The following is a 19066-nucleotide window of genomic DNA, read 5'->3' as shown; positions in this document are numbered from 1 at the left end:
ATGCCTTAATGTTAAGAACAGTCATTCAATTGTGTCTACTAATTTCAGTCCCAAGTAAACTAGCTGAATGTAGTCACTCAGCAATGGGTGCTCTTCACACAACTGTCACTAGGTGAATAAATTAATTTATGTTTAAGTATTCTGTGAGTTTACCTTGTAATTTTGTACTTCCAAACACAAACTCCTGAAGGCAAACAGATTTCACCACTTCTACAGATGAATGTCCTTCTGAAAGCACTGCTTCACTTTTGACACCATGTGGTATTTCTGAATGGTCAGCAAACTAGAGTCGGGGTGGATTTTGTCTAACTTCCATGTGGTTTACATTCAGGTTAAACTCTAGGGAAGAAAGTGCACCACAAAATATGCAGGGTTTTCTGTGGTGGCTAAGTCGTCAACATTTAAAGTTACATGTTCCATATCTCAAAGCTCACTACATGTGGGGACCACAGAGCCATTTTAGAAATGGACTTATTTCTGTACGTGTTTTAATGAGGCTTGTCCATCACTTTTCATACCTTCTGAAAAGTGCTCTGGATCACATCTGAACAACATATGGGATCATCCTGTTGATACTTGTGCAAGGAAACTTCAACTGCTGCCAGTCTCCTGACACTGAGACAGGTCAGGAGCATCAATATCCATTGTCTACTGGTACCTACAGTAGTGATATATGTTGCAGACACAGCAATACCCATGTGAGGGTCTTGGCTCATTAGTTCTTAGCTCCAAGGAAACTTTCTGGATTTCAGTAATACACCAACAAAACTCATGACTGAGATAAGTGTGTAAATTGCAGATAAGAACTGGTGAGTCCAGGATCTAGGCATACACTCCTGCTGTGGTGTACAGTGTCACATCATCTGCTAGTGCAGCGTAGGAACATACTTCAACATTGAAACTTGTAAGAAAACCTGCCACATTACAACAGATGAGACAATGAACCAGACTGGAAACCGCTTACGGAAGAACCCCAGTGTCAGCAATTGGAAAACACTAAACAGCATCATCCAAAGAAAATCATGCAACAATGAAATTCAGCATATAAAAACACATTTTTGATGGAAGACAAAACCATAACTACTCTATGCATTTTTAAAACATGACAAATATCAACAAATACACTAAACACACTCTGCTACATCATCTTACTTTAATAAGTTGGTACTTCTAAACAAAAGGAGTCCCCACCTTTAAACACTCTGAAAAAATATAAAGGAAAAATACCCTTCAGAATAGTACTCCTTACAGGAACAGTCAAAAGCAGAGACAAATCTTGACAACCATCTTGCCAGATCCAGTATGAAAGAGCTCTAGAAAACTTACTTTCTTCTGCCTACATATATATCTATATATTTTTTTACCTGAAGCACTGTCCTGGCCCAGTTCGACCGGCTCTGCCTGACCGCTGATTAGCATTAGCCTGACTGATGGGGTAGATCTGCAGGGCATCCATACCTATTCGAGGATTGTAAACCTACATCATGTGAAAGAACACAAAAGTGGAGCAAATTATTAACTTGTAACTGTAGTTATGTATGATATACTGTACATATAAAGGGGGTGACTATAGGGATACTTTCTCATTAATGCGTTTGGTAGTAAGTGTTTTTTACATTGTGCATCTTTCTAATGCATTACTATACTATTAACTGTTTCTGACCTACTGCACTATTACTGAGTTTTGTTTATCTCCTGCTTTTAAACCTATCAAAATAAACTCTGTACCACAGATCACTCTTCCTCCTGATTTCAAACCCTCCAAAATAAACTTTCTTCACCAGACCACTCTCTCAGTTCTAACTTATAAAACATGGGGATTTATCAGTCCAAATATAAAGTCTACAGGCTCACACATTTAATTTCATCTTGAAGTAAAAGACTACCTATATAAACTTGCCCAGTGCAAATGCTTCCATGATAATAATATTATTAGACACAAACCATAAATTACATATAATGATATTATATTATAATATTAGAGTATGCAACAGATTATGTCAATACATGATTTATAACAGATCAGTGTAGACTCAGTTATTTGACGTGTTTATTTACTCTTCAGGTAAGGATGCTGAATTATGCAACTGTAAGTAATACATACGGTGATAACTAGAAATATAATTTAGTTTCTTCTTCAACTACAGGGTGAACAATTCTTATAACAGTGAACAGAAACAGTCTCCTTTATATCCCGGTCCAATCAATTTAACAATAATATATCTTTCAAATTAAATTTTAAGAGCATACCTATGCATTTTTCATGGAACCACATTCTTCCAAAGTTTTTTTTTTTTTTTTGCAAATTGACTCTCACCATTATCCAATTCATCCCTTACTGAAGGAGTTAATCTAGATATCCATACTTACATTGCAGTATTCTCTGTTGCAGGTAACAAAAATAACATTACTACTTCTAACATGGAACATTACAATCCTTTCTTGTGATTTAATAATAGCCATTTTTGGTAAATCCTCTATCCCCATGCAATACCACTATTGACACTAAGCATTCTAACCCTTGCTTAAGATTAGATAAACTTGTATAAGACCAAAATACATAGTCCTACATCCCTAGTACCCACCCCTTCATCATACTTATAACAATGCAAATCTGCATTTGGTAACATCTTTCTCAATTTGTTTTTTGAAAGAGAAAAAACAATGCAATCACTTTCAAGCAACAATACTAATTAATTCTAAATGTAAGAGACTTAATGGGCAGTGAGGCAACTAATAAATATAGTTGTACATAATTTTATCTAGCTTACCTTCCAGCATAGGACTCCAGTCTGGCCTAAGCTTCTCCAACATCCCTTTATCTACATTTTGGAGTGCCTTGTATGCCCTACTTACTAATCCTTTTGTCACTGGAATATTACCTCTTGCCTCCAGTAGATGTCACTGTGGGCAGGCTGCTTTCTAATAGTGCAATTAAAGCACTATACATTGCCTTAAGTCGCTTTTCATATACTAATTGTAAAAAAAAATGACAAGTCATATTTCTAATGTACCTGTGACCACATACCCATCTGCCATTAAACCTCAACCATTCCCAAGTATTCATTCTCAACTTTCTATACTTCTAATGTCTATGACCTATGCCTTCTGGGATTCCCAATTTGTATCCCAAAAACAGTACTTCACATATTCTTCGATGTGTACAGACATTTTTTTTCTTCTGTTCTCCCAATCTTCTTTAATTTCATTACAGCTCACTTCTTCACTATCAGCTTATTCCTCCTTACTCCCCACCGAACCTTCCTACTTTACTAGTCATCATTCTATTCCCTTCTCTAATTACTGCAATTGTACATACTGTAAACAGCAGCACTGAGTGCATTACTTCATACTGTGTACATTCATCTAACTACAGCTGTGATGTCTACTGTTTAACACTATCAAAATCACACATTCTTGGTAAACAGCTACTATGATTCTTACCTGATATGATGCAATCCCCAGGCTGAACCTGAAAAAGGTCCACTTAAATCTGTGCTCTATTCCAGTCAACAAATAAAAAGAAAAAAAATAATAATTTATAACTGCTGATTAAAGCCTTTTACTGTTTAATTACAATTCTGTTGTGATATCCTAATTACGCTCCTTAGGCAACCTGGGACATTGATGAAGAAGGCCAGTGAATTGCTCCATCTACCTAAGAACTACAATGATGCAAACAAAAGTAAGTATACATTCAGAGTATGCCCATAAAGTTCATTGTCTACTGGAGGTGAATGAAGTTGCCTCTTCTGCTTACAAGTGAAATAATTGTCAACCTTGCCACAGCAGCAAAGACTCTTTCTATAAGACACAACTCAGTATCACCTGCTAATTGAGAACAGGATGGTTGTTTATCTATATTGCACATACCACAATAGCAGACAGTTTTACACACTGCACATACCACAATCACATCTATTATAGATCTTCAATCTATTCTTTCATGTGAAAACTCCTAATGTAGAAAGCACTGCAAAGTAGAGTTCAAATCAGCAAAATATGAAGGCTGTATGACTAAAAAAAAGGTTCCAATAAGATTCTTGAAAATACACCTTCCAGAATCAGAGTGAACCTAAACAACACACATTTCAATCATTGTCTGCCAACCAACTCAAAGAGAATGGGAAAAATGTAAGGCTAAACAACTGAAACACTGCATATATATATATATATATATATATATATATATATATATATATATATATATATATATATATATATATATACATATATATACATACATACATATACATATATATATATACATACATACATATACATATATATACATACATACATATACATATATATACATACATACATATACATATATATACATACATACATATACATATATATACATACATATATATACATATATATACATACATATACATACATATATATACATACATATATATATATATATATATATATATATATACACATACACACACACACACACACACACACACACATGAAGAAAGACCTCTTCACCCCAATGTAGTTTTTTTTTTTTGTTAATCCATCCCTCTGTTAAACATCGTCTCTCAAAAGTCACATTATCCTGGAATAAGGTCAACCTCTAATGGGTGCAAGCAGAATTGAGAGAACACATTATGTTTATATACTCCAAATCTGGCCATGAGAAAGCTAGAAAGACCTATATTAAGTAAAGATGCAATCATACCAGCAAAAAGAGCTGCTACTGACAAAACTGTATCAAAAGGGAAAAGTATTGAAAATGGGAACAGCAGACTGTGGAAAATGACTATTTACTGTGAACCAAGCAGAAGATAATCAAGTCTATCCCAGCAGTCATGGGATATTGAAAAGCAGCTGTGAGACTGAAGTGCTATTATCCAGCTGCCTTCACAATATTTTTCCTACAGATCGAAGATATTTTTGAATGCTAATCAAGCTATGGAGGAAATACAAAGGTTTAACCAACAAAGATGAAGCCAGTAAGATGAAGAGGACTCAGCTTCTCATTCTTCTGGCAATAAAGTTCACACAACAACTTTGTGTAAAATCTTTTCTATTGTTCCAAAGGTAAATACTTAACTGTCAGAAAAACAGAAGCAGATTGGAAGAATCAGGAATACTTTGAAATTGAGAGACACTGATGCTGGGAGACTGAAGTGATTAGGGCGACTAGCAAAAATCTGAAAGAATGAATAAACAGGAGAACTGTGAAACATCAAACACATCACATACAGAATTACACATGTGGTTCTATATGAAGTGGCTTAAAAGACTACAAGCTGTAGTCTGTGTCAAACCTGAGGGTAAACTACACACAACATAAATTCCACTTTATGTCATTTATCTTCAGAAGAATATAATGAGAGGACTGAATACGTTTTTGTTCCTCTCAATATACTGTATAAACATTTTTGACCCCATATGTAAAAATGGGAAAAAGGAGTTGTGGATGGACGGATTTGGTTTTAGAGGTATTTAACTGTGAGGTAGGGGTGAGTTTTATCAACAAATGTAAAGGGTAGTGACATTAAAGCAAGAAATTCTTTAGCTGTTAATTTATCCAGGCATTGCACTGTAACAAGGTAAGAAAGGCTAGTTAAGTTAAATTTAATATAATGTTTTGTTCTTGAGCAGAAGGGTGCAGGAACTTGAATGTGAATTCATTATAGTATATGTATGTAGAATTAAAAGATAATTTCTCATTTTTATAGAGGTGGATATGTAAATACAGAGAGAGACAGATATCAGATTATACAACAGATTATGTCAATACTTTATTTATAATAGCTTAATGTAGACCCACTTATGTGAATTATTTACTCTTCAGGTTGCATTGTTTTAAGTGAATTTTGCAACTGTAAGTAATATATACAGGGATTATTACTTAAGATATAATTTAGCTGCTTCTTTAACTACAGGGTGAACAATTCTTATAACAGACAAAAACTGCCTCCTTTATATCTCGGTCCAGTCAATTTAACAACACTATATTTTGCAAATTAAATTTCAAGAGTATACCTACACATTTTTCATAGAACCACATTCTTCCAAAGTGTTTTACTTTGCAAAATTACTCTCATCATTATGCACTTCATCCTTTACTGAAGGAGTTAATCTAGATATCCATATTTGCATTGTAGTCTTCTTTGCAGCAAATAACAAACATAGCACTACTACTTCTAATATGGTACATTACAAACCTTTCTTGTGGTTCAATAATAACCATTTTTTGCAAACCCAATATCCATACACAATACTACTACTACTGACACTAAACTTTCTAACCTTTCCTTAAGGGTAGATAAACTTGTACAAGGCCAAAATATATAGTCCTACACGTATAACAATGTAAACTTGCATTTGGAAACAATTTCCTCAATATGATTTTTGAAAGAGAAACAATGACATCACTTTCTTACAACATAAGTATAAACTTCCATGACTTAATGGCACAGTGAGGTAATTAATAAACATAGTTCTACACAATTTTATCTAGCTGACACTCCAGCACAGGACTCCAGTCTTGCCTAAGCTTCTCCACCACCCCTTTATCTACATTTCAGAGTGACTTGCATGCTCTGCTTACTAATCCTTTTGTCACTGGAATATTAACTTTTGCCTCCCGTAAGAGACATCACTGTGAGCAGGCTGCTTTCTAATAGTTCAATTAAAACCGCTACACACTGCCTTAATAAATCACTTTTCAAATACTAATTAAAAAAAAAAAATAGGTAAATCATATTTCTAATGTACCAGTGACCACATACCCATCTGCCATCAAACCTCAACCATTCCCAATTACTCATGCTCATCTTTCTATACTTCTAAAGTCTATGACCTATGCCTTCTGGGATTCCCAATTTGCTATCACCACTAAGTAATAAAAAGGTAAACTAGATGCTTATTTCTTTCTTTTGTTTTTTAAATACCACGGTCATAGATTGCTTCATGACATGTAGTTACTCAATTCTGCACACATGAAATATCCAAAAAGAACAGCTATCAATCTGATCCTCATTTCCTGACTTCAAACTCACTTCCTTTGGCCATTTAGCATCAAACTCTAAAAGATGGTAAATTAATTGTGTTTAATCACACAGTCTCCTAATATGATGCTGTGTCATATATATTTATACTTCCCACTTCTTTTGGAAGTATTAATTTATTCCCTAGCACTCTAGGTTGACCACCATCCTAGATGAAATCATGTATAATATGTACAGCAATCTCACAAAAATCAACAGCGGAATCAAACTGAAACTCCTGAAATACATGCAGTAAAAAAGTCAGTACAACAATATATATAGTCAGCTCTTTTAAATCTTATGTGAATGCAGTAATTTTCCAATTCCACATATCACCTTTTAATCATATGTTCACAACCTCATACATTTCATCAACATTTCAAAGAAGGCCGATCTAGTGGTGTACAGCGATAAAGCCCTAATTATGGCCCATGTGATACAGGTTCAATTAGTGGCTCAGGCAACTTAGGGAGTGGTGGTGATGGACGGGAAAGCCTATCCTGGGTGGGAGGGTGCATGTTGATGCTTCCTAAGGGGAGGCATGGTCAGACTTCCAAGATGGCTGCACACTGAGTAACAGCTTAATTCTAGCTCTCCCAGTGTGAAAATAGAAACTCAATAGAGGAGGCCAATAGACTTGTGTTTATGGGTAAATTTCAATAAGTGACTTGTAAGTATATTGCCTGGATGCCAGGAAAAAAGAAATACAGAGGACCTGGAAAAAAAATTGGCTACAAAAAGTGAGGAAGAAACACTGACTGGGGAAGTTCTGCAGCTGTTTAGCAAAAAGCAATGCAATCTCCACACATGAATTCCAGTAACCTACTTAGAAGATACAAGACAACTGCACACAAACTGGTTAAAATAAATGAATCACTGATGGAGTATATCAACACAAACAACAAAAGTCTGCAAAATGGAAGAAGCTTTAAACAAATCTTCAGATGATGTAACAAAGCTGCAAAAATCAGAAGTCAAAATGAAAAGGCTGGCTGAATAACAGACTGTTCGGGAAGAGATGTTTCAAAAAAGTAACAGAGTTAGAGGACAGGGCACATAGGGAAAACCTGAGATTTTCAGCTATACCAGAGAAGTTGGAAGGAACAGACTGCATTAATTTTAAGAAAGCAAAAATAAGCAAATGGACTGGTATTCCATGGCAGGAGCTGTTAGATGAAAGGGCACATCATGTATTCTCCAAACCTGGCTGTAGGAAAGCAACCTAGACCTTTAACAGTAAAGATGCAATCCTCCCAGCAGAAGGAGTTGATTTTTCACAAAACTGTGGCAGCAGGACAAAGTACTAAAAGTGGGAGAAAGCAGAGCATTTGTGGAGAATGACAGCTCATTGTACACCAGGCAGAAGATAAGTGAATTTATTTCATTACTCAGAGAATCTTGAGATGCAGGTGTGAGATTCAAACTGCTGTACCCAGCTGTCTTCAAAGTATTTTTTCCTGGAGGGAGAAAAACATTTTTTGATGAAGTACATGCCAAGGAGGAAATACAAAGGTTTGTCCAACAAAAACTCAGCTGAGTAACAGAAAGAGATTCTGCTTCTTGTTCCTCTGTTTATAAAGACCACAGAGAGACTGTACCTATGACACTTTTTCCCAGTGTTTCAACGGAAAATGTGAAGGAATGGAGCACGAGAGTTGAGTAGAAGAACCAAGAGTACGTTGGAAATGAAGCAGTGATAGGATCTGGGAGATGGAGATAAACAGTAATAAAACCATAGACAATGTGGGATTACAATGCAATAATTATATGTGTGAAATATGATACAACAAGAAAATCTGGAAATATTAGACTTTTTTATAATTTGGAAATTCTGGAAATGGATTGGTATTCCACAGCAGGAGCTGTTAGTTGAAAGGGCACATCATGTATTCTCCAAACCTGGCTATAAGAAAGCAACCTAGACCTTTAACAGTAAAGATGCAATCCTCCCAGCAGAAGGAGTTGATTTTCACAAAACTGTGGCAGCAGGACAAAGTACTAAAAGTGGGATAAAGCAGAGCATTTGTGGAGAATGACAGCTCATTGTACACCAGGCAGAAGAGAAGTGAATTTATTTCACTACTCGGAATCTTGAGATGCAGGTGTGAGATTCAAACTGCTGTACCCAGCTGTCTTCAAAGTATTTTTCCCTGGAGGGAGAAAATAATTTTTTGATGAAGTACATGCCGAGGAGGAAATACAAAAGTTTGTCCAACAAAAACTCAGCTGTGAAACAGAAAGAGATTCTGCTTCTTGTTCCTCTGTTAATAAAGACTAGAGAGAGACTGTACCTATGACACTTTTTCCAGTGTTTCAACAGAAAAGGTAATGGAATGGAGCACGAGAGTTGATTAGAAGAACCAAGAGTACGTTGGAAATGAAGCAGTGACAGGATTTGGGAGATGGAGATAAACAGTAATAAAACCATAGAGAATGTGGGATTACAATGCAATAATTATATGTGTGAAACATGATAGAACAAGAAAATCTGGAAATATTGGACTTTTTCAGAATTTGTTGGACTTGTGAGGGACTCTAAAGCATAGGCCCTACTTCACGTCATTAATATTCAAAAAACGCTTTGGGGGAGGGAAGTGGATGGAGAAAGTTAACCAAATAAAGAAATGTTTTTTTATTAGCACTATTTTTGAGGTGTATGGTCTTCTTGGCATGGTATAATGTAAAGTTTTCTCAGTTATTTTTAAGTGTAATACAGATTGTAAACTGATGCTGTTTTTTTTTTCTTTTCTTTCTCCCTTCTCTCTTTCTTCTTGTTCAGTTTTAAGAAATGTAGGCAATGCAATGAAAAACGCCTGGTTAAAATACCATGAAAAAAGAAAAATTAATGTGCTTTTTCTCATTTTTGCATGGGGAAATGATTGGAGATTGATTTAGTAACATGTTTTAAGAGTAATCAAGTAAATGAAAACATATTGAATATTATGAGGCTTTTTTCTATCAAAAGCATGTATGCTCAGTAGCAATTCTGCAGCTGGTCTTTATGTTTCCATGAAAACAATCTGATAATGAGAAACTGGCTTCCTGGTTCTCATGTGTCCATGGAGACAATATGATAATGAGAAACTGGCTACAGGCTGGTGGAGCATGATTGGCTAAAGGAAAAAAAACTGAAAAGAGAACTTGGCTAGGACATAATGTTCTCTGAAAGAATTCAGGGGTTTTTCCATCTGGGAGAACTATAAAAAAAACACAAAACCAATTACCACTTAGTAGAAGTACAGGCTGCACCATGCATCTTAGCATGTTAAACTTTTTTTTTATGTTAACTCAAGTCTGTCAGTGTGGATGTCAGTTTGGGACCTTTGTTACTATTAGGGGAATAAAACTTTAGTATTTAAAGATATACAGTTTTGTGTGTTAGTATTAAGTTTTACGTATTTATTTAACATTTGTTGACCAGGAAACTCAGACTAAGACAGAGCCTATTTTCAGAGGAGGCCGGGGGAGAAATGCTCCAGATGCAGGTCTTTTGGGGGGGGGGGGGTTGTTTTTTTTTTTTTTTTTTTTGAGGGCTTTCAATAAAACAAAAAGTTTTGGAAGATGTGACATAGGCTCAAATGGATATGACAAGAAACAACTGTATAAAAGTTTAACCTATCAAACAGTGTATGTAGGTAACAAAAGCAGGAACATTTAACAATGGAGCTGTTATACATAAAAAGTGGGAATAATAACTTTTTAATGCAATGATGCTTTCTGTAATGTCATTAAAGGTCAATTGTCTCACAGAAAAATACAAAAAAGAAAGAGTAGTGAACTATATTAAAATGTAGAGTATAAACAGCTATGTTACAGGAGACAGACTTAAAAAGAACTGAACATGTGAATTTGATAATGGATGGTTATTCAGTGGAATACCTGGGACAAAGGAAAAGAGGTGTACTTGTACTAATTGCAAGAGGAGCTTCAATAGTGACAGAAGAGGATAAAAAAAGATAATGGCAGATTTCTAGTGCTAAGGGGTTACTGGCAAGGGAGGAGGATTACACTGGCACGTATTTATACTCCACCTAAAACTGCTATAATGGAGCTTAAGAAAATTCTGGGAGGAAATAATCAGTTTTCAGCAATGAATATTGCTTATAGGTGGGGAATGGAATGTGATTTGCAACAGTGAAGATGTGTTTGGATGGCCCAGAAGGGAAACTATATCAAAGGGGGGTAGATTTTTTTTGAAGAAATATATGAAAATATTTGCATGGAAGATGTGAATTCAGTAATAGGAGCTCAAATGAATTTACATATTATACCCCAAAATACAAAAACTGGGCTAGGCTAGACAGAATTTACATTTCACAGGAACACGTGCATTTAACTGAAGGTCTTGATATGCACCCAATAACTATTTCAGATTATGTGCCAATAACAACCAAAATAAAAACACAGAGTAATGAACTAAAAATGAGATACTGGTGCTTTCTCACCTATCTATTGAAAAGAGAGGAATTTAAGGAATGGGTAGTGGAGATTATTTAGGAGCTATTAGAGAAGAAGAAATTCATTCTGAAAATACAGCTACGGAGTAGGATAAAATTAAGTTGGAGTTTAAAAATAAGGTGGAAATACAAGAAAGGGAGCTGTGGTTAAGCAGTAGCAAGAATTATCTAGAGGGACTGACAAATGTTGTATTACAGAATAGGGGGAAATCTCATAGAAGAAGAAGGGAATCTCATAGAAGAAGAGAATCAACTGCAGAATGCTAGACATAAAATAAGGGATTATCTTGATAATATGCATGAGTTTAGAAAGATTGCTGTTAAGCGACTGCTTTTTTTTTTTTTTATATCAACTGTAGAGCACAAAACCTTTAGCACAACGATTAAGGCAACAGAAAGTAGAAAGGTCTGTCACCAAGCTTAGGGAGCCTAAAACAATGAAGGTAACAAGAGATCATGTAGAGGTATTAGATACACTTTAGAAATTCAGTTTGTATAAAGCAAATATGGAAATCAAGAAAAAATACAAACTGAAATGTTTATGGAAGAATTAAATATGCCAAGTTTAGAGGAGGATGAGACTCAAATACTAACAGTTAGGATTGGAGGAGATGAGATAAAAATTGTGATGTATAACCAATCTGCAGGAAAGCCCCAGGAATAGATGGTATTCCTATGGAAGCTTGGAAGGTAGGAGGGAAAAGACTGAAAGATCTGGGAGGTTTTGTTTAATGGTATTTTAAGAGGAGGAGAAGTACCAACCTCCTGGAAGAATGCAGTGGTAGATGCAATACCTAAACAGGGTAAAGATCCATTAGACCCAGCTTCATACAGGCCATTTCAAAACTAGACCATGATTATAAAGTCTTCATGTCTATAATGGCTAAAAGAATGACAAAAACAATGCCAAAATTGACAGATATGGGTCAATGTGGTTTTGTTGAGGGGAGGCACACATTTGACAACATTAACAGAACACTGACGATCAAGAGAGGAGTAGAATGTAAGAAGATACCATTACTGTTGGAGGGTCCTGATGCAGAGAAAGCATTTAACAGAGTAAGCTGGGAATTAATGAGCAGGGCAATGGAAGCATTTGCATTTCCTGAAAAAATCATAAGGTTGATTAAGACGACATATGTGGGATCAGAGGCAAAAAAATTAAAGCGGGTGGGGTCCTCTCTGATAATTTCTGCTTGAGAAGAGGAATCAGGAAAGGATGTCCTCTTTCCCCTTTGTTATCTGCATTACATTTAGAACCATGTCAAGGAAAATAAGGTTCTTGGTATGGTAGCCAAGAAAAGCTGGCTTTATTTGGAGATGATATTATTTTATACCTGACAAAACCAGGAGAAGACATTACAGTGTTGTGGAACATTTTGAAACAATTTCAAATCTTTTCGGGATACAAAATTAATGAAGCTAAAGAAAAAGGCAATAATGGTATATTATGTACCCACACACAAACTGATTCAGCAATATAAAGAAGTTATGTACTCACCATAACTTTCCATCTGAGTTGTTCTTCATTTGTCTTCAACCTGTGGGTTCCCGAATCCATTTAGGATCTGACTTGGCCACATATCCAGCATCTGATTGGAGCTCAAAGCTCCCTCCCTTACCCATAATGCTCATCTCCTTTCTCCCTTCAGCTCGAGTTTGCTGCCCAATCTAGTACTCTCACCCAACTCAACAGAACCTTGTCCCTACCAGAAACCATGAACCAGAAAGAGAACAGTCACCCTTATGGTGACCACCTCCTGTACTCGTAAGACCAAACAGCTCACACAAGGCCAGGGGAAGGGAGGAGGGATGGCTGAAGACAAATGAGGAACTTCTCCTCAGATGGAACATTATGGTGAGTACATAACTTCTTTATTTGAAGTTATTGTCTTCATTTGGTCTTCAACCTGTGTGACAGAGTCCCCAGCTGCTAAACACCTGGGAAGCCCTTGTGGAAGGATATTCTGGAGCACGGTGGAGCCAAAGGATGCCCTGTTCCTGGATACAATGTCTAATTTATAATGTGAGATGAAGGTATGTAATGAGGACCAAGTAGCCACAGAACAAATATTGTCTAACGAAACTCTGGACCAAAAGGCCGCTGAAGTCGCCATAGATCTGGTGGAATGTGCTTTTACATGACTTGGCAGGGAAATCCCCTTGACAGAATACGACTAAATAATACATTGGGAAATCCAACAGGTGATAGTAACTTTAGATACTGGTTTCCCTAAAAAGGGTTTGGAGTAAGAAATGAAAAGTTGGTCAGATTTATGAAAGGTTTTTGTCCTGTGCAGGTAGAAACATAACGGTCTGTGCACATCCAATAAATGCAATTTGTATTCTCCCTTATTTTGAAAATTTGGAAAGAAGACCACAAGATTAATCATCTGATTAATGTTGGCCTCTGAAGCCACTTTAGGAAGAAAAAATGGATTAGTGCGGAAGGACACCCTGTCCTTATGGAAAAATCATATAAGGGGGTTTGACTGACAAAGCTTAAAGTTCCAAAACTCTCCTAGCAGAAGTAATAGCAACCAAGAACGCAATCTTCAAGGATAGAAATTGCAGATCCACCGAGGCTGCAGATTCAAAGGGGGATTAAACTAAGGCCTGTAGTACTAATATAAGATCCCACGGTGGTGTAGGGTCCTTCACCAGGGGGGGGGGGTCAAAGAAGAAAGGTATCTTTGAGGAAGGCCTTGCAAAGCTTAGAGAAGATGCTAAGGAAACCATACTATCCCCCACAAGTTAATTAGAGATTGCAGCAAGTTGAATTTTGACTGTGCAAAAACTGGCACCTTGTTGAAAGATTCCAGTTAAAAATTCCAGCACAGCAGGAAACTGGGGCAGTGAAAGGATCTAGTGCATGATTTGGACAGAGTGAGTCAATGGAAGATCTAACAAGGACCATTGTACTGCAATGGTCCACTAAAGAATCCACATGTGAAAGCACACCAAAGGTAAGAGACTGATCGTGGCCTCCATGGTCCCCAACTCCCTTAAAACTATCTTCGCTGTCAGAAACAGACTTTGAACAATGCAAAAAAACATATAGCTTCAGAGTGCATGTCCTGTCTGGAGTAAAAAAAAACTTTGGTTTGAACTGCGTCTAAACACACCCCAATGAAGTCTAATGTTTGGACTGGGGCAAGAGATGATTTGTTGAGATTAATGGTAATGCCTAACCTCTGGACGAGGAGAAGAAAAAAATCCCTCGTTGACAAAGTTGATGCCTGGAAGGGGCAACAGAGAGCCAATCATCCAGGTAAGGGAACACCTGTATGGCATGGAGGTCTCAGGTGAGCTGCTACTACTGACATCACTTTGGTAAACACCCTGGAGGCTGTGGTGAGACCAAAGGGGAGCGCTCTGAACTGGTAATGACTGGCTCCTAGCTGGAAGCAGAGAAACCTCCAAGAGCGCATGTCCATTTTGATGTGATAGTACGCATCCTGGAGGTCGATTGAGCACATGATAGATTGAAGGTTGACCATCAGAAAAGTACAGTTTTGTACCTACCATAAATGTAGATGTTCGAGTGTACACCCTGCTGCAGTTATCACACTTGGGTTATCCTGTCGTCAGGCGGTCCCGCAGTCTGCCTGAATTCCAAAGTCTTGGTCTGGCGTCGGTTGCTGTCGCTTCTTCCTTGACGTCAGTGCGCCAGGGGTATATATGATGCATCCAATGCCATTTTCTTCAGTTTTTCTTGCCCCAGATGTCAGGAGCCCCCAAAAAGGTGGTCAGTAATTAGTACCAATCTAAAAGGTTTAGCACAAACACAACATCCCTCCAGCTATAAGCAAATACATCACAAAGGTAGTATCATGTTTTAAGGTATTGTAACGTTTTAGTTAGGTCAGAGGGGATGGAGGGAGGGTAATCTGGACTGCAGCAGGGTGTACACTCGAACATCTACATTTATGGTAGGTACAAAACTGTACTATGTTCATCGTGTTACCCTGCTGCAGTCATCACACTTGGGTAGAATCCCAAAGCTAAGGATGGGAGGTGGAGTCAAACAGGGTTAGAGGAGGCTAGAAGGCCCTGCAGAACTGCAGTGGCGAAGCCAGCTCTAGTCTTAGAGTAAAGTGGTAAGTGGTAGTGTTTGGTGAAGGCGTGTACTGAACTCCAAGTTGCAGCTTCCAAAATATCCTTGGTTGGCACCCCCGAGGAAGGCTGTAGATGTAGCTGCTGCCCTGGTAGAGTGGGGCCTTATGGTAGCAGAAACTGGTTTTCCATGATGGGTATAGCAAAAACGAATGCAATGTCCTATCCATTTGGAAATGGTCTGTTTTGATATAGCCTTCCCTTGTGAAGCTGCAGCATAGGATACAAAGAGCTGGTCAGATTTTCTGAAAACCTTAGTTTTATCCAAGTAGTAACGTAGTTGCCTGTGAATGTCCAAGGAGTGCAGGAGTCTTTCTCCTTTGTTCTGTGGTTTTGGAAAGAAGGTTGGTAAGTGGATGGTTTGATTTAGAGCCACACTGGATACAACCTTAGGCATGAAGGAGGGATTAGTTCGTAGAGAAACTCTGTCTTGATGGAAAATGAGGAAAGGCTCTACTGCCATTAGTGCCTGAAGCTCTGAGACTCTTCTGGCTGAAGTTATTGCTAGCAGCAAGGCAGTCTTCCATGATATAAACTTTAGGTCAGCAGAGAAAGCTGGTTCAAAAGGAGGTAGCGTAAGTTTTTCCAGAACAAAGTTAAGGTCCCAGGTTGGTGTAGGTGCTCTCCTGGGGGGCCTAATGTTTTTGGCCCCTCTGAGAAACTGTCTTAGAAGCGGATGTGAAAATAAGGGAGGATCAGTGTTGTAGTGGGCTGAAATAGCTGAGGCGTGGATTTTAATAGATGAAGAAGAAAGTCCTTTGTGCAACATCTCAGTTAAATACTGTAGAATCTGAGGTATGTGAGGCTGAAGGGTATTTTGGCCTTTAGCTTGGTTCCAGGCGCAAAACCTTTTCCATTTGTCCGAGTAGGCCTTCCTGGTGCTGGGCCTCCTAGCTTCCAAAATAACATCCATAACTGCTTGAGGAAGAGGAGCTGGCTGGTTGCTTAGGTGATTTGCCATGCAGCCAAATTTAAGGTTTTGAGCTGGCTGTGTAGAATCTGATTGTCTTGCTGTGTGAGCAAATGAGCAATTTGTGGTAAAATCCAAGGTGGGCCCTGGGCCATATTCCTTAGTAGTGGGTACCAGTACTGGCGTGGCCAGTCTGGGGCTATGAGTATCATTCTGGGTCTCTCCTTCCTGACTTTCAGCAGCACCTTTCTGAAAAGGGGCAATGGAGGGAAGGCATATACTGTCAGGTTTTTCCAACTGAATGAGAGTGCGTCCACTTTCCAAGCTTGATGGTGAAGCGTCCTTGTACAAAATTTTGTTAGCTGATAGTTTTGGGGGCTGGCAAACAGGTCTATGTCTGGGTGGCCCCATTTTTGAGTTATCATTGCAAATACTTGTGGATCCAGTTTCCACTCGTGGGGATCCATGATGTTTCTGCTGAAGTCATCTGCCAATGTGTTCTTTTTTTCCTGGCAGGAATTGAGCTTGTAGCTGAACTTGGTAAGCCAGTGCTGTGTTCCACAAGGTCATTGCTTGCCTGCATAGAGGGTAGGAGTGTGCACCCCCCTTGTTTGTTTATGTACCACATTACTGTGGTATTGTCCGTCCTTATTGTAAGCTATCCTGGATGCAAGAGGTTCTTGAAGGCTGTCAGGGCATTCTGTACAGCTAGCATTTCTTTTTGATTGATGTGCAGATTCCTTTGATCTGCAGTCCATATGCCTTGAACGCACTGTCCTGCAATGTGTGCCCCCCAGGCATAGTCCGATGCATCTGTTGTCATAGTTTGCCTGGCTGGGGGCAAGGTGAAAGGCTAACCCTTGTTGAGGTGACATGCCTGTGACCACCATAGAAACTCTTGTTGAAGGCAGAGAATGAGAGATATCATTGTGTCCAAGCTGTGGCTGTGTTGAGACCATACGCTTTTTAGGTACCACTGTAATTTCCTCATATGCAGCTTTGCAAATGGTATTAGTAGTATGCAAGATGCCATGAAGCCCAAGGCCTGCAGAATTTTTCTTGCAGGGAGTTGGGTCTTTGTTGCCATTGTTTTGAAATATTGAGTCAGTTGTAGTTGCTTGTCTGTCATCAGATAAGCCTTCTGGGCCGTTGTATTCAAGCTGGCTCCCAGGAATGTCATATTTTGTGAGGGTACTAGTTTTGATTTCTTTTCGTTTACTGTGTACCCTAGGCAACTTAGAAGATGTTTTACAAAAGCCAGATGTTGTAAGAGGATGTCCTTGCTTTCTGCTTGGATGAGGCAGTCGTCCAAGTATGGGTATATATGAATTCCTCTGTCTGCAGTATGCAATTATGGTGCCAGGCATTTTGTGAAAACCCTGGGCACAGTGGATAAGCCAAAGGGCAGTGCAGAGAATTGGTAATGGGTTAAACCTGCAATGAAACGGAGGTATCTTCTGCAATTTTGTCTGATAGAGACATGCAGGTATGCCTCCTTGAGGTCCAACGTTACTAACCATTCTTTCTTGCCCAACATGGAAAGAAGCTGCTGTAGTGTTAGCATCTTGAATTTGGGTATTTGTAAGAAGGTGTTTAGAATTGAAAGGTCCAGAATTGGTCTCCAAGCATTGTCCTTTCTGGGGACTAGAAAGAGTCTTGAGTAAAATCCTTGGCCTTGCTCCCGTGTAGGTACCGGATGAATGGCTCTCATGTCCATGAGAGCTGTAATTTGTTTTTGTGCCTCTGCCCATTGATTTTGTGGCAGGTTTGGCATTCCGCTTTTCATTGGCAAGGTGTGGAAATGGAATCTGTATCCTTGTGAAATAATGTCTAGGACCCATTTGTCCTTTGTGACGATGCGCCAGTTGTCTGAAAATAGTGCTAATTTTCCTCCCAAGGGAGCTGCCAAGAGAGTTTTGCTTGGCCATATGAGGTTTAAGTCATTGTGTTTGCCTTCTAGTAGTTTGGGGCCTGTCTTCTCCTCCCTTCTGTGTTGTAGTGCCCCATTGTCGAGGTTTGTAGTGGGTTTGTGGTTGTCCTCTGCCTCTTGGGCATATGTATTTACCCCTGTGAGGTCTGTCAGTAGCTGGAAAGGACCAATTTTTTGTTGGCCAATTTCTGCTGAAGTGAGGGGGCTGAACCTGTAAGAAATCTTTGACCGTCTGCATAGATTTTGCCTTATCCTCCATTTTCTTTAAGACTTCTTCTGCTTTAACTCCAAACAAGACATCCTGCTGTAAGGGAGCATCTAGTAGCTTTGCTTTAACATGATCAGGCAGAGTTTGTTCCTTTAACCAAGCATGCCTATGTATGACAGATCCAGTAACAGCTGCTCTACAGGAAGTTTCCAAGGAATCAAATCCACATTGTAAAGTAAGTTTGCCCACCTGTTCAGCTGCATGCAACAGATCCTGCATTTCCTTCAATTCAGACTGTTGAGGGTGTGTGCTCATCTTTTGTCTTATTTGAGACATTAGGAATTGCTGGTATTTTAGCATGTGAAATTGACAATTTAGTGCTCTCATAACTAGAGTGGCTGAGGTGTAAACCTTTTTCCCCCACCTGTTTAG

General features: G+C 38.4%; 1 protein-coding gene across 1 annotated transcript in view; it reads right to left on the bottom strand.

The window, feature by feature from the left end:
* Window positions 1–19066, bottom strand: part of DHX38 (DEAH-box helicase 38) — a gene marked incomplete in the record, with an annotated part of 1902786 nt that overhangs the window by 513464 nt on the left and 1370256 nt on the right. Inside the window, 1 exon segment of the mRNA XM_044081902.1 lies at window positions 1365–1477. Coding sequence (XP_043937837.1) covers window positions 1365–1477 — 113 coding nt within the window.

The sequence above is a fragment of the Protopterus annectens genome, chromosome 8.part1, assembly GCF_019279795.1.
Source record: "Protopterus annectens isolate FY-2018-M chromosome 8.part1, PAN1.0, whole genome shotgun sequence".
In the NCBI taxonomy this organism is placed as follows: Eukaryota; Metazoa; Chordata; order Ceratodontiformes; family Protopteridae; genus Protopterus; species Protopterus annectens.
This window is presented reverse-complemented; position numbering and strand designations above follow the sequence as displayed.